Below are 27670 nucleotides of genomic sequence, written 5' to 3'. Positions count from 1 at the left end.
TTGTCATCCTAAAGAAAGTTTTGAATTGTATTAATTCTACTTAACTTGTATTATGTCTAATTATTACAGTTTTTGCTAAACGTTATATTTGGAAAGTGAATGCAGCATTGGCATAAAAGCTCCTTTATATCCCTTTTCAGTCTTATAATTATTCAAAGTGATGTTAATTGTTGTTTTTGCTTCTACAAACACAAATGTATGTATTAATCCAAAAACTTTGAACAAACCGTGATTACAAAGCCGCCTTTTGCCAATACATTTTCATTTGCATTTACATTTTTAATGGCCCAAAAGCTAGCCTTAATCTTAATTGAATCAATTCTAGTTAATTAAATCAAAATGAGTCCATCTGAGTGAGTTTGATCTTTAATGAGCAAAACAGGCTCCATCCCTTAAAGAGAAGAATCTCATTCTGCCTTTAATGTTTGTGTAAAAAGCGACCAATGAAGAGCAGAAACATTTGTCCTAGCACCCTTTCCCCCCTCCCTTTCCAGGGTTGCCAAGTCTGCTTATAACACACAACATGGCTTTTTTTAAGCTGCATAAAAAAAATCATGGTTTGCAGGTTTTTTGGGGCTCATTTAAAAAAAAAATATGATTGCTTGTTTAGAAACTATGACAACCAACATAATTATTTTTAAATTGACAATGTGTAGTCATAGTTATAATCTATTAAGATAAACATTATAGAACATATATGGTTTTGAATGGGTTAAAATGCAATGGTTATTACGGACGTTACAGTAAAAAAAAAAAGCCCTGCCTTTTATTAGAAGAACCAATCATTGACTGCTATAGAGCAGGGATCACCTTGTTCTTGGAGGTCCGGTGTCCTGCAGATTTTAGTTCCAACCCTAATCAAACACACCTGAGCAAGCTGATCAAGGTCTTACTGGGTATACTTTAAACCTTGCAGGGCACTGGACCGCCAGGAACGAAATTGGTGACCCTTGCTATAGGGGGTCGCTCTAAACATGTTTTTGTGACAGTTTCTGCAGCTTCGTCATTATAAACCCTATGGGATCAGTAAATGCGCTGAGATCTCTGCAAATACTTGCCTCACAGACATGGAATATATATCTACGTTAAGCTACGTTAACCAACCAATGTTTACTTATTTTGTAATCTGTATGAAACGCTATTCAGAAAATGATACGCTCACTGGCCACTTTATTAGGTACACCTGTCCAACTGCTCATCAACGCAAATTTCTAATCGGCCAATCACATGGCAGCAACTCAATGCATGTAGACATGGTCAAGACGATCTGCTGCAGTTCAAACTGAACATCAAAATGGAGAAGAAAGGTGATTTAAGTGACTTTAAACGTGGCATGGTTGCTGATGCCAGACGGTCTGGTCTGAGTATTTCAGAAACTGCTTATCTACTGGGATTTTCACGCACAACCATCTCTAGGGTTTACAGAGTATGGTCAGAAAAAAAGAAAATATCCAGTGAGAGGCAGTTCTGTGGCGCAAATGCCTCGTTGATGCCAGAGGTCAGAGAAGAATGGCCAGACTGGTTCCAGTTGATAGAAAGGCAACAGTAACTCAAATAACCACTCATTACAACTGAGGTTTGCAGAGGGCATCTCTAAATCTAAAACATCCAACCTTGAGGCAGATAGGCTACAGCAGCAGAAGACCACACCAGGTGCCACTCCTGTCAGCTAAGAACAGGCAACTGAGGCTACAATTCACACAGGCACACCAAAATTGGACAATATAAAATTGAAAAACGTTGCCTGGTCTGATGAGTCTCAATTTCTGCTGCAACATTCAGATGGTAGAGTTAGAATTTGGCATCAACAACATGTAAGTATGGATCCATCCTGCCTTGTATCAACGGTTCAGGCTGGTAGTGGTGGTTTAATGGTTTGGGGGATATTTTCTTGGCACACTTTGTGCCCATTAGTACCAACTGAGCATTGTGTCAATGCCACAGCCTAATTAAGTATTGTTGCTGATCATATCCATCCCTTTATGTCCACAGTGTACCCATCTTCTGATGGCTACTTCCAGCAGGATAACGCACCATGTCATGAAGTGTGAATCATCTCAGACTGGTTTCTTGAACATGACAATGAGTTCACTGTACTCAAATGGCCTCAACAGTCACCAGATCTCAGTCCAATAGAGCACTTTGCCTTTGGGGTGTGTTGGAACAGGAGATTCACATCATGGATGTGCAGCTGACAAATCTGTAGCAACTGCATGATGCTATCATGTCAATATGGACCAAATATTTCCAGTACATTGTTTAATCTATGCAATGAATGATTAAGGCAGTTCTGAAGGCAAAAGGTGTCCAACTCGGTACTAGTAAGGTGTACCTAATAAAGTGGCTGGTGAGTGTATGCGCAATACGTAATTGACTCTTATGGTTATAGTTTGATTGAAAGGGTAATATCTGATTGTGTCCTCCAGAAAAGATCTGATTGCAGATCTACACACAGTTCCAGACAACCATTCTCAGACACAATGCACTCAATGGAGCTAGTGACGACACAGAGTTCGTTTAGATGCACCAATACAAGTGCAAAACAGCGATTTTTGATTACCTTAATCTGACTAAAGTAACAATTCAACTAAACATAAAACGAATTAAGACGTGGAGTATTCCTATTTTAGTCACATTATTGAAGTGCTGCACAGGCAGATAGGGGCAATTGAATTGTTTTACGTTTAATCCACTTACATTTGTAAAAACTAACACTACCCCTTCATGTTATCCAAAAACAATTTGATTGTGTGGAACCCAACATTGTTTTTTTACAGTGTATGTTGCTCACTTATTAATAAATGCTAAATATTAAATAATTTAAAAGAATACGCAATAAATAATAAAGAAAATACATAATTTATCATAGATAGAAATGATTACAATAAATAATGTAATGATTTTGGTCTTGTTCTTGAAGCTGCTGTTCATCTCGCAAGACTTGGCAACCCTGTTCGCTCCTTTTCTTCATTTAAAACAAGCTGTACAGTAAGTGGCGACCATGCTGACTGAATAGTGACCAGGCTGAGTGCTTGAATAAGAACACACCCGACCACTCCCTCCGGTTCCTGCACTCAGCGTCTTTTTGAGTGACATTTGCAAGCTGACACGTGCGCCCACAGTGAAGCGGGCAGGCTCTATTAAGCCTGAATAAATCCTCTGCCAGCCAGCTCTTTGAGACAGGCAATTAGACAGGCCTCCATACCTCCCTCTGCATCCTAGTGTGAAGGACCCAGCCCTCATCCAGCATTCTTATCCACAGGCTTTTCCTTCCATCTGGCCCTTAGACAAGCCGGAGTAGAAAGACAGTGGCTTTTTTTGAATTCTGCTTATTGAAGTGAGAGAGAGAGAGAGGCCCCTTTCTCTCTGATTTAAATTGGTAGTCTTGAAGTGTGGCTGTTTTTTGATGGAGCCAAGAAGAAATCGTCTTCGTGATGGGTAACAAAGTTCTGGGAGAATGGTTTATCGTGGGGAGCAAATCGAAATCTCTGGGAATATATTGTGTGTAATTAGCATTGTGATGGTCTGTTTGGTTCTTTTTAATTACATCTGACTTCAGATGGAGACAGGGATGAAGTACGAAGCCATTCTTAGTATCTTCTTTCAAATGAGACCACAGTTGTGAGAGGTCATGAAATGTAATCCTTTTAGATCAGGTATGTTATTTTTACGTTTGGTCAGAATCTTCGTTGTAGTTTTGGCAGTGTCACTTTGTAAAAACACACTGTTATTCCTGGAGTCACCATTGTTGTTTTGGTTGTCAAGTACTCACTTGTCTATAGACATTGTCCCTTTAAGGCTGGAATTCCCAAACTTTTCAGCCGGCGACCCCCTTAAATAACAATGCCAGTGACTTGCGACCCCCAATATCCTCTAAGATGGTTATAAATATATAAACCTTGCACACAACAACGCACACAATAGGCCCAAGTCTATTCATCTTTTAAACATGAATCCCATAAAGATGTCAGAAAGTTTACCCTGGTTCCATAAAATCAATGTGCTGCATCTAACAACATTTCTGTGTCTTTAATATAATGTAATCCCCCTAGTGGTCACAAAAAAAAAAATCTAAAGGCTTATGGTTTTTCATTTGCATGCTGTTTTTTAATGTAATTATTACCCACAATGTTAATTCTTCTGTAGGTTATTGATAAATATGGTAATTCTAATAGTTTAATAAAATGAATTAGATTTTGGGAAATCACCAAGAGACCCCCCCCCAACCCTATTTGTCTTGCGACCCCTATTTTAAGAACCACTGCTTCAAGACATAGGTCTCAAACTGGAGTGGATTCCTGGAGGGCCACAACTCTACACAGTTTTGCTCCAACCCTAATCAAACAAAGGCAATGCTACTAATCAAGGTGTTCAATACTCTTTTAAACACATTGATTAGTTGGATCAGCGTTGTTTGATTAGGGTTGGAGAAAAACTGTGCAGAGCTGCGGCCCTCCAGGAATCCAGTTTGAGACCAATGCTTTAAAGCAAGTCATTTCACTCGCCGGCCATCTTTGAAACACCTCCCAGCAGTATGCTCGGGCATTCTTTTTGAATGGGGAAACATTAAATTCTCCAAAAATGCTTGCCAAGCTTATGATTGGATTTCATGTTAGGAATCACCAATGAAATTAAACAACAACTGCCTCTTTAGTTTCATTTCTTAAGTCCAAATCACACAAAATCTGCAGAAACTTACATCTAGCCTGAGCCCCTCCCCCGGAGTATCATCAGTCTATATCGGTGATTGGCTCCTGTACTTGAAGGCGGGCTTTATTCGCCATATTGACCGTTACACTTCCACAGTCAAAAAAATGCGAGTGGCATGTCTTGTGTATTCTATAGTCTTTGATGACAACACTTTTTTGTTTAATTGTAGTTTAAATAGTGATGATGTTGGGTATCACTTAAGTATTAATACTTACTAATGGCTTTTTTGGTAATTGTATATATCATATACAGTACATTCCTAATCCCACACAATAGCTAAACACAGCTACTTACTCACTCACTCACTCACTCACTCACTCACTCACTCACTCACTCACAGGGCCATTTATATCGAAGTTGATATTTAGCTGCACCATATATTGGGGTTTTATAACATCTAGCTTTTATGAGGTGGGAGAGAAGTACACGGATGACTTACTACATTCGGCGAGATGCGATATCCCATGATGCACCGCAAGAGAATTCATAAATGGGATTTAAGCGATGCAGGTAGGTCAAGTGACCATGACAAAAGGGTGAATGTAGTAGGTCCGAATTCCATTCATAATTCTCACATTCATACTGTACAGAACATACTTTTCTAATGGCCGAGTACGTTTAAATTCAAATGCAGTTTCTACTGAGTAGTAGGCGGTTTCTGATGCAGCCCATAGAATACACTATAACTGTGTCACTTGTATAGTTTTGAATGGGGAAAAGTGTAACGGTCAATATGGTGAATGAAGCCCCGCCTATTAGTACAGGAGCCAATTATCAATTGCTATAGACCAGGGGTAGCCAACACTGTTCCTGGAGAGCCACGTTCCTGCAGATTTCAGTTGCAACCCATATCAAACACACCTGCCTGTAATTATCACGTGGTGTTCAGGTCCTAATTAATTGGTTCAGGTGTGTTTGATGTGGGTAGCAACTGAAATCTGCAGGAAGGTGGCTCTCCAGGAACAGGGTTGGCCACCCCTGCTATAGACGATTGCCTGTGGGAGAATCTTAGACCAGACGTGTGCTTTTACGACAGTTTATGTGATCAACAAACACACTGGAATCTCAGCAAATACTTGCTTCACAGACATAAGAAATATATCTAAATAAAGCTTGAAATCTGACCTTTTAATGAACAGACTACACTTAATAACAAAGACCCCGTTTACACTGTCAGGTCGTGATGCCCAATTCAGGTTTGTTGCCTATATTTGATTTTTTTTTTTTTTTGCCTGTCTGTTTACGCGTACTTTTAACCATATCTGATTCACGTGTTTACACTTGCTATACAATTAATGTTGAGAATGTGTAAAGGCAGGTTCTGTGCCACACTAGCCACAATGATGAAATTGTCTTGCTTTTAGGTCTGCTAAATATGTAAAGTTACCCCACCTTTAAAATGATTGTGAGGCAGAGTAGAAGAGAAAGTGCCATCATCGTAACTTGCGCCTATGGTTAATATATGGTGTCCTCCACTATTCAGAGGAATTTGTGGGTACGAGAGAGATCTCAGGTCTGGTGAAGCAAATTGTGATGATTGACCACTTTCCTCCTCCATGTTTCTTCTGTTGTTGTTTATCATGTCGGTGTTTCCAGACACGCTGTTCTTTCTACGTTATTAAACCGTGGAGAATTACCACACTGGCACAATTTTCATGATGTACAAAACAAAATGAATCAATAAATCTGATCTGCCTGTTTACATGATCGTCGCATTGTTTTATATCTGATTTATTTCCACATATGAAGGCGGCCTGAAACCGATCTCTGAATAATCAAATGCATGCATTTTTCATTGTTACACGGTCATAGAACAGATCCAATCTGTGTCACATATGAGCAAAAATTGGGACACATTTAACCTGCAGTGTAAACAGCCAAATGTTTTCTGGTATTGTCATCTGCATGAAACAAGTTGAGGTACAGTCCGTCCTGTCAAACGCACATCACATGACAGCAGCTACTCAAACGCGTACAAACTAGTAAACAAAGAGTAATCCAAGTTGTGGATTACTTCAAAAGACCAGCGCGATCTGACAAAGCATTTTCCAGAAGATGATAATGTGTAGAACGGCCATAAATGAGGTTGGCGTCGTGATCTCGTTCCTTTTGAGTGAGCATGCACATTAGCCTGAGCAACCTGAAAAAATGCTGATTTTGTTTAATTCGAATGTTTAGAAACTAAACTTAACAGACGGTAGTTATTTAATTTTAATGGAATTTTTATTGTAATCTATTTGTCATTCCAAATATGTAATGTAATTGTAAGATTGGCTGACAGTTTTGGAGAATTTGACGTTTCCCCATTCAGACAGAATGCCCGAGCATATTGCCCGAGAGGCGTTTCAAAGATGGCCAGCGAGTAAAACGACTTCCTCTAAGGGACTTTGTTTTATTTTGTGAAACTTTGTTGTGTTTGGAATAACCATATTATAAAAAAATAAGCCATACAAATTTGTGGTTTACAATGAATTTATATCAGGTATTTTTTTGCTTAGAAATGTACATTTTTTAACTTTATCTGTGATTTTAGATGTTTAGAAATTAGTTTTACATCTCTGTTGCTTATCTGTATCTGTAATCTGGGGTATTTTTGTATCCTGGAAATTAATGTCGAAAGAGATAGCTCGCCTTCAATAGTATTTGTTTTCCTACCATGGATCTCAATGGTAACAGGTTTTCAGCAAACTTCAAAATATCTTCTTTTGTGTTCAACAAAAGAAGGAAATTTTTGGTTTCAAACTACTTGCTGGTGATTAAATACTAAGTAAATTTAAATTTTTGGGTGAGCTATCCTAATATTTCTATTTTTACTGAATTCTTTTATTACATTTCTGTGAGCATAAGATATTTTTTAAATATTTAATAAGCCAAACCTTTGACAGCTAGCATATGTGTTTATTTAATGCCAATAATGTCCTTACATTATCATAAAATACGCATTGAAAAACTCATATTGTGCATCCCGATCACCCATTTTTCTATAATGACAGACTGACCTTGATATCATCCTCAAACCGCATGAGACCTCATGCATGTTGTGAATAATGCTATAGCCGGCCGGTGCTCCTCAGCATCTGCACTCCTTCCTATGACAGAAATGCAATAGTCCGGAGTTGGATTAGTGGTCGATCACACCTTATCTAAGATCAAGAGGCTCAGACCATTCTTCCAATAACATCCTGCAGTCTATGTAACCATAGCAACTCCGAGGGACCTGATCGTGCCTTTAAAGTTGCACAAATAAAAGGGCAACATTGATTTTTATCTCCTTGATGGGATGCAGTCTTCTCATTTGACTTAAATTAGCACAATTCTGACAATATTTGATTTAAGCACCCTCAAAATGATATTATCCAAATAGCTGCACACTCAAACACCCTTAAACGTATGAAATGACCGTGCATTTTAGTGAATATACTATCTGTACAGTATATATGTGTGCATCCAGATCATATAAATATGGATTTGTGGACAGAGATTTGTTGCATGGCCTTATCAGCACACTTGCAGACTCAAAACACTCACAGAGGTTTAATCGTCAGTTCAGGCAGTCGCACCTCTGTTATTGAGTGCCATTAAAATACTGGCTGTCAGAGGGGTGCAGTGAAGGAGACATAATTATGCACCTCCGCCAGACACAAAAGGCCCAACACCCACACAGATCTCTTCTTCCCTCACAGAGCAGTCGAGCTCTGCCACACGGGACACGGCACTGTAGATCATCGGGATCATCTCTGCAAATTTAGATGTGCACCTAATGACAATGTTATCATTGTGAAAACATGTGGAATGTGCTTTAAGTCTTGTGCATGTGCAGTTTAAGAGGGTTGCTAGCTGTTTTTTCCTGACCGTGTGCCACCATGCATAAGCATGTGTGTGCGGTGGCGAGGGGGAGGAGTTTGCACAGTAAATTTCTTGTTCTTTTTTTTTCTACTGTGCATTTTGATGGGAATCGGGCAGCTGTTTTGCAGCTGCTGCATGAATAGAGCTACCCTGAGGCCTCTGGAGCCGTTTTCACAGTCTCTCTCTCTCTCTCATTCAAAAGCAGATAGGGATAAGGAGAGAACATAAAGGTTTTGAAGATGTGCTTTTTAAAGTTGAACTGAATTAAAAAAAAATCCTAATGAGAGTTGTGTGACTTTTAGGGTGTGTTCACATTTGGTGGGTTTGCTGTAATTGCTCTGTCAGTGTGGTTCATTTGAATATGTGTGTGAAGGCTGACGTCTAAATCTCGGTGTGCACCAAAAAAACAGACCGAGACCACTGAAATACGGGTATTGGTCTGCTTCCAAATGAACTCTAGTGTGGTTTGCAATGCAGATCAAAGATATCTGACCCAAAAACAGGATATGATGTCACAATACGTGGTCATAATGCACAAGACTAGCATTATAATTCATCATATTTGGCAGATGCTTAAATCCTCTGTGCAAATTAGGACAACAAAAGTAACTTTATTTTGACCAACATACTATTCATGTAAAAAAATAAATGATCTCAAGGACTATTTATTCAGACTTTTATAATGTAGAACATGTTATTATTTTACTCAAACCAACACCTAATAAATCCAGAGACATTCAACATTCTGTCTTGCTACAATCCCACTCGATCTTTAAGATCTTAAAACTCAGGGTTTCTGGTAGTGCCCAGAATAGCAAAGTCCACTAAAGGAGGTCGAGCCTTCTCATATATGGCTCCTAAACTCTGGAATAGTCTTCTTGATAATATTCGAGGTCCAGACACACTTTCTCCATTTGAAACTAGATTAAAGACTCATCCTCTTAATGAAGTATATGCATCACATAACTGTAGGATAAAGCTAGGAAGGCTTGAAGAGAATATGCCAACTGTCACATGTGGGGACAAGTCTCAGACAACATAGATAGGATCCAAGTGCAATTTAATAAGAGTATTCGTGTAAGCAGGCATTGATCAATACAGGGGCAAATTAGATACACACAGGGCATCAACTATCACACAGGACACACAACTATCTGTATAATTAGTTACTCATAACAGAACTATGTAATTCTGTTTCACAGAAACCAAAGGATCTCGTTCTCAATGGAAAAAAGAAGCTGTCCCACAAAACAGCTCTCGAGCAGCCATTTTTAGCTGAATGTTAGCATTTTTAACTGCCTAGAAACGCTTTGGCACTCACACCTGCACATTTTCAGAGCACACAACGGTATTTATGGTGAGCCCTGCTGTGTGAATGGAACCATAACAGACGGTTCTTGCACTAGTCCCCAAGTATGCAGTTAAAGAGAAAAGAGTCAATTTGTAAATGGATGTATAAGATGTAGAGGCTTTATTGTGCTGAGGCTTTTTGTGTTCACACACTTCTGTACCAGCCTTTTTCCCCATTCATTTATTTTTTACATTGGGATTTATTGTGGAGGAATTAAAATCTACACTCAGGCAACTTTAACAAGAATTACCGAAGTATGTAAAGAAGTGTATGTCATTCTTGTCGGCTTAGTCCCTTTATTAATCCGGGGTCGCCACAGTGGATTGAGCCGCCAACTTATCTAGCACGTTTCCAGCGAATGCCCTTCCAGCTGCAACCCATTTCTGGGAAACATCCATACACACTCATTCACACTCATACACTACAGACAATTTAACCTACCCAATTCACCTGTTCCGCATGTCTTTGGACTGTGGGGAAAACCGGAAAAAACCCACGCGAACACAGGGAGAACATGCAAACTCCACAAAGAAATACCAACTGACCCAGCCGAGGCTCGAACCAGCGACCTTCTAGCTGTAAGGCGACAGCACTACCTACTGCGCCACTGCGTCTCCTGAAAAGTATATGTGAAACATGAAAAATCCCATGAAGCATTGCAAATGACATAATCAAATTGAAAATTATGGAGAAAAGTTGTTGTATAGAGACAATATGTTTCAGGTTTATACATAATTATTTGGGCCTTCCAGCTGCAACCCAGTGCTAGAAAACATTCATACACACTCATTCACACACATACACTATGCCAATTTAGTTTATTCAATTCACCTAAAGCGCATGTGTTTGGACTGTGGGGGAAACCGAAGCACCCGGATAAAACACACGCCATCACAGGGAGAACATGCAAACTCCACACAGAAATGCCAACTGACCCAGTTGGGACTTGAACCAGTGACCTTCTTGCTGTGAGGTGACAGTGCTAACCACTGAGCCACCGTGTTGCCCTAAAACACACTTGATTATGTAATTTGCCCTTCATGGATGTGCGTGGGGCTAAAATTATGTAATGTAGTTTGTATGCACGTTTAACTACTAAACACAATTATTTTTATATAAATAGTAAAGTTAAATTAGTACAAGCACTAACTTATTGCGATCTATTCGCTGCACATTCGCTGAGTATTCACTGGATAATTAAACACAACATATAGATTTAACATCAATATCTATTTTGATCAATCCTATCTAGTATGATCTGTCGTCTTAATATGAATGTGCAGTACATACTATCCTGACGCTTTACTGTATATATATATATATATATATATATATATATATATATATATATATATATATATATATATATATATATATATATACTGTGTGAATGTATATTTTGTTTATATTAATAATATAGTACCAATAGTGTTGAATAAGCATGGACGGAGGTGACATGTCACCAATATCCACTGATTTTTGAAATGCCATCCTTTTTGAAACTGATTTTTGATAATTTAATCGCTTCAAAAATAAAATAATGCACTATGAAAAGAAAAGGTTAAATCATGTTACTCAAGCCCTACCTCCCCAAACACATATGGACATTGTGATTGGCTGTGCCTTTTCTTGCTGTCAAGTGAGAGGCTGCTACGGTGCGTTTAAATGTTCACAACACAAAAACCACAAGTAAATTTGCTATTCAGGCTTACTGTGCAAGACTCAGGTCATACCAGGAGATATATTAGATCCCCACTAATATCAAAAGCAAATATTTGCCATTTTATAGTACAACAGTATAGAAAATCATGCTATATAGCTTCAAGTACTCAATAGTCATTCCCATAACTGTACATGAAAGTATGCAACCTAGGCTGATTATGTACCCCTACAGTATATACATTTTTGGAGAGAGCAAAATACGTCCCAGGAACTACGTTTTTTTGCAGTTTTTGTTTTCGCAAATCCACCAGAGGCCGCTGTGTACGCTTTTTCAGATCTCAAATTTTCGAACAAAGCAGACTTGACCTGCGAATAGCGAGATTTATCCGCACATTCCGTGTTTGGTGTGAACACAGCATAATAATGTTTTAAAAAGCACAGATTGACCCAAATATAATTTAAAATCTACATAATTCATGACCTCCTGAAACGTATATAGCGCTATGTTTTCAGAATGAGCCCATTGCTTCGTGTCATACAATGTTTGTGCTCTCTATGTACACCGGCAAACTGCATATCAATACAAATTGTTGCAGCCTTGTTAATTCACCATAAACAACCTCATTTTCACTAAACATGTGGGATCACATATTTTGCCTTTCATATGTTTATAGTGTTTATATTAGAGCTTTCTAGTCATTATCCAGAGATTGAGTCTTCAACCTCACATCATGCAAACGCTCATTTTTCCTTTCTCTTGGTTTTCTGGCTAGTTCACCCCCTTTAGCATCCGCGAGGCTGTCAAACAGACAGAAGGAGAGGAATGATGAAAGAGAAGTGGGGGGAGGAGAGGCAGGAGAGAGAAAGAAATAAAAGCAACGCCAGGAGAGACACACAGGTGTCTGTGTCAGATCATTGGGCCCGGTGAGGGTTGGCAGAGCAGCGGAGGGGGGACAGAGAGGCTGGTGTTAAATTACAGTGGGCCTGTGTGGAGGGATGATCTGGGTCACAGGGTTCCCAGCATCTCCGCTGACACACACAAGGGAGCCAAGCTCATCACCACCATCCTGCTGCTCATTCTTTCGGCACACAGAAATACTGGAGTAAAAAAATAGATAAAATAACTTTGGCACACAGGAATGAAAGGAGCTCACAGACAAAATTTCTAGAGGTCCACGATAGTGATAAAAACATGCTAGCTCAGTATTTTAAGGATTATTTTGGATACATATAATTATTAGTTGTTTCACTGAACTTGGTTTGTAAATTGGCAGATATTTGCCTGTTGTAGGTAAATAACTATAATACTGCAAGCCAGTAGGCGGCAGCAATCTTATCTTAAAGGTTTCATGAAATTAATATAAAGTTTTTTAAATATTAGCATCAGTATTGTTCATCTTTAGGATGTCTGTACGCTAGTGTGCACCAAAAAAGTGACAAAATTCACGTTTATGTGGTATAAAACCGACATGTAAAGCTTGTACTTTGTCACTTCCGCCTACATCAGGGGTATCCAAACTTGGGCTGCGTCCGAAACCGCCTACTACTGCAATTGAATTTAAACGTACTACTCGGCCGTTAGAAAAGTATGTTCTATACAGTATGAATGTGAAAAGTATGAATGGATTTCGGACGTACTACATCCGCCATTTTGTCATGGTCACGTGACCTACCTACGTCAGTTGCGTCGCCTCAATTCCATTCATGAATTCTCTCGCGGGGCATTATGGGATAGCGCTGCGTGCATGGGATGGGCACTCCAGAATCTCTATGAATTCTATGAATTCGGACATACTACTCGGCTCACATACTGATTTAAGCATACTATATAGTATGGAAGTATGCGGTTTCGGACGCAGCGTTGGTCCTGGAGGGCTGGTGTCCTGCAGATTTTAGCTCCAACTTGCTGTAACACACCTGCAAGGATGTTTCTAGAATGCTTAGTAAGAGCTTGATTAGCTAGGCCAGCTGTGTCTGATTAGGGTTGGAACTAAACTTTGCAGGACACCGGCCCTCCAGGACCGAGTCTGGACATCCTTAGCCTAAATGGATCAACAATATGTCACCTCATACTTCAGTTTCTCATCAAATCATGGCCATTTAAATGCTCTGTAGAGTCTGACATGCCCCACCCCGCTTCAAGACACTTTTCATTTGAAGCGCTTCTCATTGGCAGAGCAGTGATCAAACAAAACGCTATTGGCTGTTTTTTTATAAAGAGGAGGAGCTACTGTCCCACCCTCACTTCATGTTACAGTTGAGATTACGTCAAACATCAAAGAAAAAAATGCACATTTCAAAGCACTTTACAGGACATTTAATGACAGCAGGAACAGTATGTAATTTTCGCTACTAGATGGCACGTATTTACAACAAACAAGAGCTGTATCGGTAATCGCACCTATACCATTAAAATGTGCACTGTTTGAGGGAACAGTCATTTCTAATGGTACACCCCTCACAAATCTCTCATTTAGTTTAATATTTTTTATAGGAAGCTTTACAACAGGCATGACCAACCTTGTTCCTGGAGATCGACCTTCCTGCAGATTTCAGTTGCAACCCATATCAAACACACCTGCCTGTAATTATCAAGTGCTGTTCAGGTCCTAATTAATTGGTTCAGGTGTGTTTGATCAGGGTTGGAGCTGAACTTTGCAGGAAGGTCGATCTCCTGGAACACTGCTTTACAATATTATATTTATGCATAGACTGTCCATTAGATTAATCACTATTGAAGCCAAATCTGGAGCTCATCTAACACAATAACTTAAGATAACATTCCAAAATTAGTAGCCTAAAATAGGGAAAAATATAAAATATAAAAAAAAGAGAGAAACAAAAACTGAGTAAAATTTTGTTGAAATTTTGCAGTTTGTCTTTTTTTACCAGTATCTCACATTAATTTAAATGTATTATCTTTCAGTTTCTAAATATGTTTGGTGATGGTGACTACAATATTATTTTAACAAATACATCCGTTTAATAAATCTGTTGTTCAAAATTCAAATGACCTACATATGACCTATATTCACTGAGAAATGAACCAAAATATTCATTCATACTCATTTATGTTAAGTGCTGTACATACAATTTCTCACATAAGGGATATATTGAGCTCTATGCATATATAAAATCAAGTTAGACTATCTTATAATTATAACTGCACTGTTACACGAGTTGATAATGTCAACTCGCACATAGTAAAAACAACAATTATGATATTATCATAGGCGACAAACATCGCACACAACTAATGCCATTAATATATATTTTTAAAAGCATCTGCAGTAAGAAATTACATGGAAAAAATCGCAATACAGACACTAATAGGCAAAAACTCGTGCAGCTAAAACTATGAAAACGTCCGATCGCTTTTGGAAATCTGTAAAATAGCACAACAACCCCTCCCAGTCCTGGAAATAACTAATCCCTGTCTGTTCAAATCAAACAACAGTCACATTTATTACCATCTGAGAGAGAAAACAGCCTTCGTAAGCAGTAGCCAGGACATTAATCCAGCCAGGGTCACAGACAAAAAAGCAGAGATCTATTAAGTATTAATGACAGGCCAAGCACTGCCAAATCCCTTCTTCCCAAATGTAAAACGAAGCAAAAGCAACTGGCATTCTTCTATTTCGAACTAAACACTGGTATTAATTATTGAGTTTTGAGAGCTGAAAGTGACTCTTTTTGCACTCTTAATACTCATTCCTGGTCTTAGTTTGCATGATTCATCGGTGCATGTTATTTTCATAAACTTTCATCAAAATTTAATAACTTGCTCTGCTTCTGAAATGACTTTCCTTGGCCTGGTCTCTCTCAACGTGGCCCTCAGGACTGTAGTCCACACGTATTAGACGTAGTGCTGCATAGACTGTTGAGTAGCAGTCGGTCGTGGAGCCTTTATTACTGTATATTCATTTATTAATTTTCCTTCAACTTAGTCCCTTTATTCATCAGGGGTTGCCACAGCGAAATGAACCACCAACTTATTCAGCATACGTTTTACATAGCAGATGTCCTTCCAGCTGATACCAAGTATAGGGAAACACCCACATACTCTCGCATTCACACACACTCATACACTATGCCCAATTTAGCTTACCCAATTTACCAATAGCACATGTCTTTGGACTATGGGGGAAACCGGAGCACCCTGAGGAAACCCACACGAACATGGGGAGAACATGCAAACTCCACACAGTAATGCAAACTGGCGAAGTTTTACTGTAAATAGTAAAATTGCTAAAAACCAAAACTGTTTAAAACAATCTGAAAAACTAAATTACGTGTAGCAGCTTTTACGGAGCTCACATTGTAATAACATAAACTCAAATAATAAATAAATAAATAAATAAAATAATATAATTTTAGACAGAAAACTTGGATATAATCCCACATTGCACCAACAAAATTGTTTAATAAATTATTTTATTAAACATGTAGGGAAATGTTTAAAAAAATAGGTTATCAATAGCATTGTCAAAGTGTACACTAAATATGCAATAAGTTTTGGATAAGTAGCCAAGGTCTACATTCCTGAGGACAGCGGAATATGTAACTGGAGGTACATCTGCTCGCAGTTTTTGCTTTTGTCAATCCCCCAATGGCCGCAGTGTTTGCTTTTTGATGATCTCAAATTTCTCTCGTGCGTCCTCTTCTTGCATAAATCTACCAGAGGGTGCAATATACACGTCAGCTGAGCAGGGGTGCGTTTCCGAAAACCATCGTTAGCTAACTAAGGTCGCAAGTTCCATCGTTACAAACATAGTTCGTTGATTTGGTGTTTCCCAAATCTATCGTTCCAACGAACATTTGCAAACTGCATCGCAAACTTATATGCTTGCAACTACACCTCTGGAGCTGTAGTTAGAAACAGAGTTCCTGGCTGTGTTCTATTCCCAGTTTTCCCTCCTTTGCCCTATTCTTTTAGAAGATTCTAACATTTAAACTTGGTATGATTTTTTTAAAGCATTAAAGTCATCTCTCTTAGGTGTAATTTGTATTGAGTATTTTTACAGTTCAGTTTTAGTGATCTTCATGTTGACAATTGCTTTGCCTTCATAGTGCACTTTGAAAACATTGATGCCATTTTGAACGCAGCCGTGGCTCAAGACGATAACATGGCTTTACGTTATAACTAAGGTGGTATAAACGACGGTTTTGGGAAACACTACTCTCTACATCGTTCTTTTCCCAAACGATGGGAAACGCACCCCAGGCCAGCTTGTTGTCGACTGACCCATACTGACCGACTGACCCACCCACCCCATCGCAAAACCCAACCGATAGTGTTTTCAAAAGCAATCCAAAAAAAGAAAAGCATTGCGGAGGAGTAATTTCACCACATTTTAGCCTGTCGTTTCTGGAACCTTTCTTCGCTGGACTTGAACCCCAGCATCGCAGTAAACTCACCTCCATGTCTCAAATCCATCAGTGTACACAGCGAGCTACTGAGCAAACTGGTAACACTGGAAAAGCTGTCTGTATATAGATAATCGGTCAGCTATTGCTAAAAGGAACAGAAGCCATCGGCGCTGTCATACTACTCCGTAGCATTCATTTTAAAGAAAGCATGCAGCCATATGTACCTCTGGCTACATAATTTGTGTAATTTCGTATCCACAATGAGCCTGTGTTGCTTAAACAAGTAGTAAAATTACTAAAACCTAAACTGAAGATTTAAAGATACAGTAATATTATAAAAGCCATCATTTAGCCAACTAATTATTTTGTAGTCTTTATGATTTAACATGATTTACAGGTTTTTTTTTTTTTAAATACAACTATTAAAACTATTGTAACTATTCAAATGCTATTCAACATTTCTACTTTCATTCATTCATTTTATTTTTGGCTTAGTACCCGCCAACTTATCCAGCATATGTTTTACGCAGTGGATGCCCCTCCAGCCGCAACCCATCACTAGGAAACACCCATACACTCTTATACACATACACTAAGGCCAATTTAGCTTATTCAATTCTTCTGTACCGCATGTCTTTGGATTGTGGGGGAAACCGCAGCACTCGGAGGAAACCCACGCAAACACTGAGAGAACATGCAAACTCCACACAGAAACCCAGCAGGGGCTCGAAACAGCGATGTTCTTGCTGTGAGGCGATTGTGCAACCCACTGTGCCACCGTGCTGCCTCTTTCTACTTTCATTTGCTACTAATTTTATTTTATTTAAAAATATTTGCTAAATTTTGTTATTATACTCCATAATAATTTATATTTTGTGTGTATTTTTCTCTTTACAGTGTGACCACCATGTTATTGTCCTAGTGAATATGAGGTTTGAATGTTGGGTTATGTGAGGGCAGCTTACTGTCTGAAAATGGAATGTTATGTTCTTGTTGTAGTTAAGGACAGGGATTGTAATTTATATGTACTTATATTTTTTAATTTGTATTGTTTGTGTACAGCACTGTGGTCTACTTTTGTTGTATTAACATGTGCTTTATAAATAAAGTGAACATTATAGAATTATTCTTCACTGTATATATGTAACACAGTATTTTCTCACTAAACTATTTCATGTGGAAAGAAGTTGCATTATGGAAATAAGAGCTTATGAATGCTGGGATCATAAAACAGTGGAAATGCATTCCTCGCGGCTGGAAACCCCTCCTTGTAGAAATGCTGAGCGTTTTCACATTGCAGCATCATCACTGCACACTTCCAACAAACCCAAAGCATCTCTTTGATTAATGTCATTACCACTTCCATTAAATCACGTCCTAAATCATTAGCTTCAATGGCTTCGACATCTGTCCTGGAGCGAGCAAATCGCCAGTTAAGACATCTGGCAAACTCGCTTTCATCAGATCCGCTGTCACGTCTGTGAGACATCAGAGCGGCTTTCTCAGCCTGCCTCGTCCGTCTTTCTTCCAGACTCCTTCAACACATTCCCAGTGCAAGTGGGCAGACGTGGTGGCATGACAAGTTTGATCGTTTGCATAGAAGCAGCAGGGCTTCTCCAACTCACTTTTTTTCATTCTTGATCATGTTCGCATGCACCAACACACTGATGATAACTCAGTAAATAAATAAATAAAATAAAAATCAGCGTATTAAAGAAACTTATTATCCTAGTTTATATGCAAACTAACAATGTGGCAATGCATAGAAAATACATTTTCAATACTTAATTAATAAATCAGTTTCCTGGTAGTGACATTCTGGAAATATATATATATATATATATATATATATATATATATATATATATATATATATATATATATATGAATACACACACCTTACTAGTTGGACCCCCTCTTTTGCCTTCAGAACTGCTTTAATCCTTCGTAGCATAGATTCAACAAGGTCCTGGAAATATTATAGGTATATAAATAATATAGGTTTTGGTCCATATTGACATGATAGCATCACGCAGTTGATGCAGATTTGTCGGCTGCACATCTATGATGCAAATCTCACGTTCCACCACATCCCAAAGGTGCTCTATCGGATTGAGATCTGGTGACTATGGAGGCCATTTGAGTACAGTGAACTCATTGTAATGTTCAAGAAACCAGTCTGAGATGATTCGCAATTTATGACATGGTGCGTTATCCTGCTGGAAGTAGCCATCAGAAGAGGAGTACATTGTGGTCATGAAGAAATGGACATGGTCAGCAACAATACTCAGGTAGGCTGTGGTGTTGACACAATGCTTAATAAATTAATGGGCTCAAAGTGTGCCAAGAAAATATCCCCCACACCATTACACCACCACCACCAGCCTGAATTGTTAATACAAGGCAGGAAGGATCCATGCTTTCATGTTGTTGATGCCAAATTCTGACCCTACCATCCGAATGTCGCAGCAGAAATCAAGACTTGCCAGACCAGGCAACGCTTTTCCAAACATATATTGTCCAATTTTGGTGAGCCTGTGTAAATTGTAGCCTCAATTTCCTGTTCTTAGCTGACAGGAGGGGGTGCCTCTTCTGCTGCTGTAGCCTATCTGCCTCAAGGTTGGACGTGTTGTGCATTTAGAGATGCTCTTCTGCATTGTTTGGCTGTAACGAGTGGTTATTTGAGTTAGTGTTGCCTTTCCATCAGCTGGAACCAGTCTGGCCATTCTCCTCGAACCTCTGGCATCAACAAGGCATTTGCGCCCACAGAAGTGCCGCTCACTGGATATTTTCTCTTCTTTCTGACCATTCTCTGTAAACCCTAGAGATGGTTGTGCGTGAAAATCCCAGTACATCAGCAGTTTCTGAAATACTCAGACCAGCCCCTCTGGCAGCAACAACCATGCCACGTTCAGTCACTAAAATCACCTTAAATCACTTCATTCTGATGCTCGGTTTGAACTTCAGCAGATCATCTTGACCATGTCTACATGCCTAAATTCATTAAGTTGCTGCCATGTGATTAGAAAATTAGGTAAATGAGCAGTTGTACAGGTGTACCTAATAAAGTGGCCAGTAAGTGTATATGTATATATATATATATATATATATATATATATATATATATATATATATATATATATATATATATATATATATATATATATATATATATAATTTATGTACTTTGAGTTTGACCCATTCACCCAGTACTTCTACATGTGCACACACAACACGCATGCACACACACACACACTCTTTCTTGTACCTGACTGTTTCTATAGTTTGTTTTGTTTTTTCATCTCTGAAGAAAAAATAATGCAACTAAAGTAGGAATAATTCTCGTTTTGATACTTGAAGATTGTTGCCAGATGAAGGTAATCAGAAATCACTGTTATCAACATGCTAGATTTGTGAATATTGTTGTCCCAGTAACCAAACTGATTGACGTATTCACAGATTCATTCATATCAGGAGAAATGCCCTGAGGTTATAAAAATCTCTTTTGCTAATGCCCTTGCACACACACACACACAGACACACTGCAAGCAACACACCGCAGGGGCTTGCCGAATAATTTCATGGTGCCAGCAGAGACAGATTCCTCTGAAATATGACCAAAGGCATTTCAACACGATATGACACACACTCCCTCCTTCAGCGCCGTTGAGGGCTGAGAAAGGGCACACGATGAAGAAGCCTGTCTCCAGGCAAAGCATCAGCAAAAAAAAAAGGGCCACGGTCCACACATAAACCTGAGCTCAGCTGGACTTTCAGGAAAACAACCTGTGCCTGTAAAATAGCCCAATGCGCAAAGATATTCTACTTCTTTCTTTTTTCTCTCTCTCCTGTAAAATAGTTTCACTATGGATTGTTTCTTCCTAGTAAGCACAGCTGAGGGAGCTCACAAGCGCACTGAGAGCCAACACACACAAATTCACAGGATTGCAGAGGTATTTTGGACTGTGAAAGCCGGTTTTCAAGAGAAAAGAGGGTATTATTGCCTAAGAGCAAAACTTTCCATTAATCTAATAGACATTCAGCTTCCTCTGAGACCTGCAAATATGGTCTGGTTACAATAAGCCTCAAAAGCAGCTACTGAATGTAAAACCATGAAAACCATATGAGAGCACTTACCAAAAGGAGCGCAAAGCAGTTGCTGGTGGAATTAAAAAATGGTTTGGGAGATTTTTCAGAGCGACACACCCAAGCTGGAAGCTATGTCAGCGATCACTGCTACAGATAACTCAAACCCAACGTTTTAATAGCTTTTCTAATTGGGTGAGAATGGTATGGATGCTTGTTTCAACCAGGGAATAAAAATTATACTTTTTAATCTCACAATTTGGATTTTTTTCTCACAATTCAGAGAGAAATACACAATTTAAGGAGAGAAAAGGTCAGAATTTCAAGAGATAAACTTGTAATTCTGAGAAATAATGTCTGAATGGGCTATTTGCACACAGACTTTTAATTTCAGTCAGCCAGCCGCAGGGCTTCCAGTGAATTGTCATCCCATTCAAAATATTTAAGATCTGATTTCCTTAGAAAACAGCGGTCTTCACTGCCTGGTTGAGATACAATAAAAAATTTGTATCAGACCAAACAAGAAGCACTGCATTAAATAATATTTTTCCATGCCATGTCTTCAAAATGTGGAAATCAATTTTACCCCAGTATTTTCATTGGAGTTTTTGCGCAAGCCTGCTGCTAATGTAGTGCCTATGTTTAAGCAGTCTTTTGTTTATTTTTACTACTTAACAACCAAAGGAATGCTTATGTTTTTTACACTTTTTATTTTAATTACATTAGAACATTGATGCTGTAAAAGGAACTGTATGAAACTGAAAACAGTCACATAAAAATTTCACCGGATGTTCATCATTCAAAAACACTAGCTGTGCATATAGCCCATTGTGTGAAAGCCAATAAACTCATAATTGCAATATATGACCTCTGACCTTAGTTCATCACAACTGTGAGTTTATAAGCTCTCACAGTTCTGACTTTATTAGTTGAATTTCACACCATGGCTATAACTAAAAAAGTTAATAAAATGAAACTCACTTCTCACTTTCACATAAAATGAAACTCACTAAAAATCACTTTAAACTGCTTGCAGGGTGAACAAACCATGGGGTCTAATTTGCATGCTTTTGCATTATTCGACAATTGTACATTTATTTGATTTAGACAGTCAGAATTATAAGCCCCGGCGTTTATTTTTTCCCCAATTTCTGTTCAACATACTGTGAAAATTTCCTTGCTCTGTTAAACATCATTTGGAAAATATTTTTAAAATAATGTAAAAATTCAAAAGGGGGCTAATAATTCTGACTTCAACTGTATATATTTGTAGTATTTATTTGAAGAATATATTTATAATTTCATGTTTTTCATCAATTGATGAGCACGATAACAACTTAAACTTGCAATTTCTGAAGCCTTTTTTCCCTAAATAACAGTTTTTAGCATAACAAACTATTAAAGCTGTAGGTTCAGTTGGGCTGAGGACATGGACAGGGGCAGGGTTTTTACATTTGTGAACTGTTCAAAAAAGAAAAACAATCCGAGAACCAAATGAATGACATAACGTTATTCCTTTACAGAACAACTCACAGAAATCAACCATCAGCCCATTTTAGCAATTTTTAGGATGAAATACTTTTTTTCACTGTATTTATATGTGTATTTTAGGGACAGATAATGTTGGTTTCTGATAAAATGTCTCCATACACAGCAGACAGATGTGACAAAACTACAGCTTCAGTTAGCATGCTAACGTTAGCTACCACTATAGTAATATTTTGAATATCTAGCAGGGCTGATTTAACGTGTTTATTTAAATAATTGTTTATAGAAAAAAATAATAATTATTTTTAATATTTAAGGATTATTATAGTTTTTAAATAATAATCCTATATTTAAAAACTATAAGCAGTTCCAAGCAAGATGTTTTGTGCCGAGTAACAAGTTATGCACGTTGTAACGGTATTCATTTACACATTTCAATAAACAGTAGGTTTAGACACGGTCAACTGTTTGAAAATGAAAACATTACCTTTAAAGCCGTTGCCAAAGCTGTTGTTGATAAGTAGCAATACCGATTACTTCACTCTTGAATGAGTCAACCGTGTAAATAACGTTACTGAGGGAATGAATCGCTTAGTTCATACGTTCTATAATTGAAAATTAAAAATAATATGTCTTATAAAGGCGGCACTGTCGCCTCACAGCAAGAGGTCACTGGTTCGAGATGGGTCAGTTGGCATTTCTCTGTGGAGTTTGCATGTTCTTCTCGTGTTCGCGTGGGTTTTCTCCGTGTGCTCCATGTTTCCCCCACAGCCCAAAGACATGCGCTAGGTGAAATAGGTAAGATAAATTGGCCATAGTGAATGTGTATGATTGAGTGTGTTTGGGTGTTTCCCAGTGATGGGTTGCAGCTGGAAGGGCATCCGCTGCGTAAAACATATGCTGGATAAGTTGGTGGTTCATTCCACAGTGGCAACCCCAGGTTAGTAAAGGAACTAAGCCGAAAAGAAAATGAATGAATTAATGTCTTATAAAATGTTCTGCTGTTATTGTTGTTGCATAAATAGCAAAAAGGTATCATGTTTAGGTTTACACAAACTTATAAACAAGCCAAGACCCATGTTTTAACCTCAGAAATATAAAAAAAAATTAATGGTTGTTCGAATAAACCTTCTTTTAATCACAAATACTAACATTTGTTATACTGACCAACAGTTATTTTCTGAAAAATAAATAAATAAGCTTTAAATGCCAACCATTTTATTGGATATTTGAAATAAATTAAACAATTATTTTCAAAAAATTCTGAAATGTATATTTAATACATCAAGTTAATTTAAAAAAAACAAAAACGGAGAATTGCTAAATAATTTTTTTTAAAATTGCAAATGTTTTTCTTATTCGACACATATTGTGGGCTAATTCCTTCAATTTAATGTGTAAATTAAATTCCATCATATAATTAATTTGATAAAAAACGTGCTTGAATACCTTAATAACTACACAATTCCAATAAGATGTTTTTTGTTGTTGTTGTAAAAATAGGTTGCTAATTTTTTATTATTAATTATAATGTTTATAAATTATTTATTATTATTTTAATTGGAAAATTAGCCTGTTTCAGATAAATAAAAAATGAAAGCAGCTTTATTACCATCATGCTAATAAAGAATGCAGTGAAGTCTGATGAGGCTAAATTTACTCCCCTAAACTGATGAAATGTCATGACTGTCGTGACACACACAGCTCATGTGTTATTGCATTAACACTCAGGCATTGGCCTTTCTCTCACCTTGCATTAGATTCAGAAGTTCTTCATCAGAGAGTGGTCTTTGCTAATAATCGTGAACACAATCATCTGCAGTGTGGAAACGTGCCGTGCGTGAAGCCTTTAGAGAAACCAGATGTTTTCATCCTTCTATCCTGCGCTGCCTCCAACCTACAAATATCTCAGCCTTTCTTTTCTGTTTGCCTTGTGATGCACTAAAAAATGCTGAGCTGCTATTTAGAGTCAGGCATCTCACTGACATTCTTTCAAGAAAGAAAAGCCGAGGAGGGGGAGACGAAACCCAGGTTATACAAACATCACTGAAGACTGATTTTTGCAGACACACACACACACACACACACATGTATCTGCATGTGAGTGGCAGGCATCCAATACAGATTATTCAACTTCAGTCTTGCAGATTGTTAATAAATCTTCACACACATGTACCAAAGCTGCTCTGAATAAGGGTTGCATGATATAATAATTATTTCCATAGGCTTAGCAAAACCAGCAAATGTCAGCATATGCAGATCACGCCCATGTTTTCACTATTTGCCTCAAAATTTTCACACTCCACTGTGAGCACATTGACAGGTGCGCTGATCTACATTATACTGAAGCTTGTGCAGAAAACCTCACGTTCAGTGTTCAAAGAAGCAGCACATTTTAAAGGAAGCGCTTTAGCTTTCGTAGTCATATCTAGAGTGAGTGGGTCCCTGTCAGTAGAACACAATGAGAATCTAACCACCCCTGACCTCAATTCTTCATCAAATTGATCAACTGAGGCCTCTTTTGAGTGTTTTTGCTTTCATTTTGCTTGACTTTGTTTTAGATTGAACAACTAGATTTGACTGCAACACAACTGTGCATTACATAGATGAACAAAAAGTTGTAAATTCTTGTTTAATTCTTATTGTTTTTAATTCTTATAATTACAAAGGAATCGTTTATTAAGCATTAGCAAATAGTTGATTCGTTATCTGTTAAGCATTAACTCTACATAGTAAGCAGTTTATAACTGCAGATTACAAATGCTCTGTTATTCACTTAAAATATTGATTGTATTTTCTTACTTTAAGATACATTTTTCCATTACTAAATTAAGTATTGCATTATTTACAAACCAGTTAATAAAGCATAGGTGGTGTTTTTAAAGATCATTCAGAATGAGTTAGTAAATAATTAATACACTATTTATATCAACATTTATAATTCTTATTAATCAGGCATATATTGATAGTTCATTTGTATGTTAATAACTGCTTTATTAAGTCAACTGCATTAAGTTTTGTGGCCTAAAACTATTTAAGCTTTATAAATCCCTAATGAATGAGAATTAAAGGGAATTAGTTTTATTCTAAACAGGGAAAAAAGAAAATAAATGACTTTATTAATTGCTACTCATTTGAAGATACAAAAGTAAAACTGAATCAATTGAAAAATAATTCTTGGCAATCTTAATTAAAATAAAATTACTGTGCAGTTTAAACATTGCTAAATAACATTAAAATGTATCATAATATATTGTTAAATTTTATTTTATTTCAATTTTATTTAGTTGTATTTATTTTTATTTGTATTTTGACACTCCTATTACTCTGCAATGTTTAAAGTTTACAGTAATTTCATTGTTTAGATAAGATTGCAAAGATTTATTGTTCATTTGATATTGAGCCTTTAATTGAAATTTATTAGAGATTTACAAAGTATAAATAGTCCTCACTTTAGATAAGGTCACAAAACTGCATGAAGTTGAGTTAATAAAGCATTTATTAACAGACAGAGTAACCCCTAATACACTCTCAGAAATAAAGGTGCAATGTTTCTTTCTTTTTAAAAGAAACATAATTTTACCCAAAGAGTCCACTAAAGTACCTCAAAGGTCCATATTAGTGCCCAAATGTAACTAAAAATACCAATGAGGTACCATTATGGACCCTTCAGGTACAAATATGTACCTTTTGAAAAGGTACTGCCCCAGTGACAGCTCCTCTACCTTTTTTTGAGAGTGTATATGCCTGAATAATAAAATATTTAAATGTTGATTTGTTGAATAATCATTCACTAACTCATTCTGAATTATTCTAAAAGCCACCAATTTCTCTTAAATACAAATGGTTTGTAAATAAGGCAATACTTCATATAGTAATGAACAATTAACAAGTAATAAAGTATAAAAATATAATCATAAAGCACATTATAAATGTGCTTTTAAGTCAAGAATAGAGCATTTTAGCTGTATTTATAAACTGCTTACTAACAACTATGTAGAGTTAATACTTAAAAGATAATGAGTTAACTATTTGCTTCTGCTTAATAGATGATTCATAGTGGGTAGTTATTATAAAGTGTTACCTTATGTCTTTTTTTGTTGAAATATCATTTTGGATAATAACTATAACTGTGAACTAGATGTAAACATCTTATTCTATTCTATTCTATTCTATATATATATATATATATATATATATATATATATATATATATATATATATATATATATATATATATACAGTTGAAGACAGCATTATTAGCCGTCTTTTGATTTTTGATTTTCTTTTTTTAATATTTCCCAAATGATGTTTAACAGAGCAAGAAATTAATCACAGTAAAAATTTTTCTTCTGGAGAAAGTCTTATTTGTTTTAATTCGGCTAGAATAAAAGCAGTTTTTATTTTTTTTAAAACAATTTTGGGACAAAATTATTAGCCCCTTTAAGCTATATATATATATTTTTTGATAGTCAACAGAACAAACCATCGTTATACAATAACTTGCCTAATTACCCTAACCTGCCTAGTTCACCTTATTAACCTAGTTAAGCCTTTAAATGTCACTTTAAGCTGTATAGAAGTGTCTTGAAAAATATCAAGTAAAATATTATTTACTGTCATCATGACAAAGATTAAATAAATCAGTTAATAGAAATATGTTTCTAAAACTATTATGCTTAGAAATGTGCTGAAACAATCTTCCCTCCATTAAACAGAAATTGGGGAAAAAAATAAACAGGGGCGCTAATAAGTCAGGGGGGGCAAATAATTCTGACTTCAACTGTATATATAGTCAAAAAATTAAATATCACATTTTCAGTTTCTTTATATTTATGCATTTGATTAAAACAATTGTTGTGTTATTCTAAATTTAAAAAAAAAAAAAAAATCTAGAAGAAATCGATATTTCGTCACCTTGAAATTATGAGGTTCTGTCTGTGTTCTAAAGGATTTTGAGATATTGAGCTTCAAAGGTTTTGCAATCCACATAGCAAACGGTATTTGTGTGACAGTTCTCTTTTATACATTAACATGACAGACACTAAATGTTCTCTACATGTAAATTACCAAAACTCTCTTGTATTTGCTAATTGGTGTAAAAAAAATAAAGAAAATAAAATAAAAAACAGGGCAAATGCAGATAGAAACTTCAAA

The 27670-nt window shown here is 37.0% G+C and overlaps 1 protein-coding gene across 1 annotated transcript in view; it reads right to left on the bottom strand.

Annotated features, from left to right (window-relative positions):
• The window catches only part of sfxn2 (sideroflexin 2), a 48202-nt gene extending 24856 nt beyond the window's left edge, over positions 1-23346 (bottom strand). The window contains exons 1-2 of the mRNA XM_087274705.1: positions 23001-23346; positions 7710-7799 (exon numbers count right to left, since the gene is read on the bottom strand). Coding sequence (XP_087130831.1) covers positions 7710-7747 — 38 coding nt within the window. The 5' untranslated portion in view covers positions 7748-7799; positions 23001-23346. The remainder of the gene's footprint in view (positions 1-7709; positions 7800-23000) is intronic.
• Positions 23347-27670: the final 4324 nt, after the last annotated feature.

The sequence above is a fragment of the Danio rerio genome, chromosome 12 (assembly GCF_052040795.2).
Source record: "Danio rerio strain M-AB ecotype USA chromosome 12, GRCz13ab, whole genome shotgun sequence".
Classification (NCBI taxonomy): Eukaryota; Metazoa; Chordata; class Actinopteri; order Cypriniformes; family Danionidae; genus Danio; species Danio rerio.
Note: the sequence above shows the minus strand (reverse complement) of the source record. Positions and strands in the feature narration are given on the sequence as shown.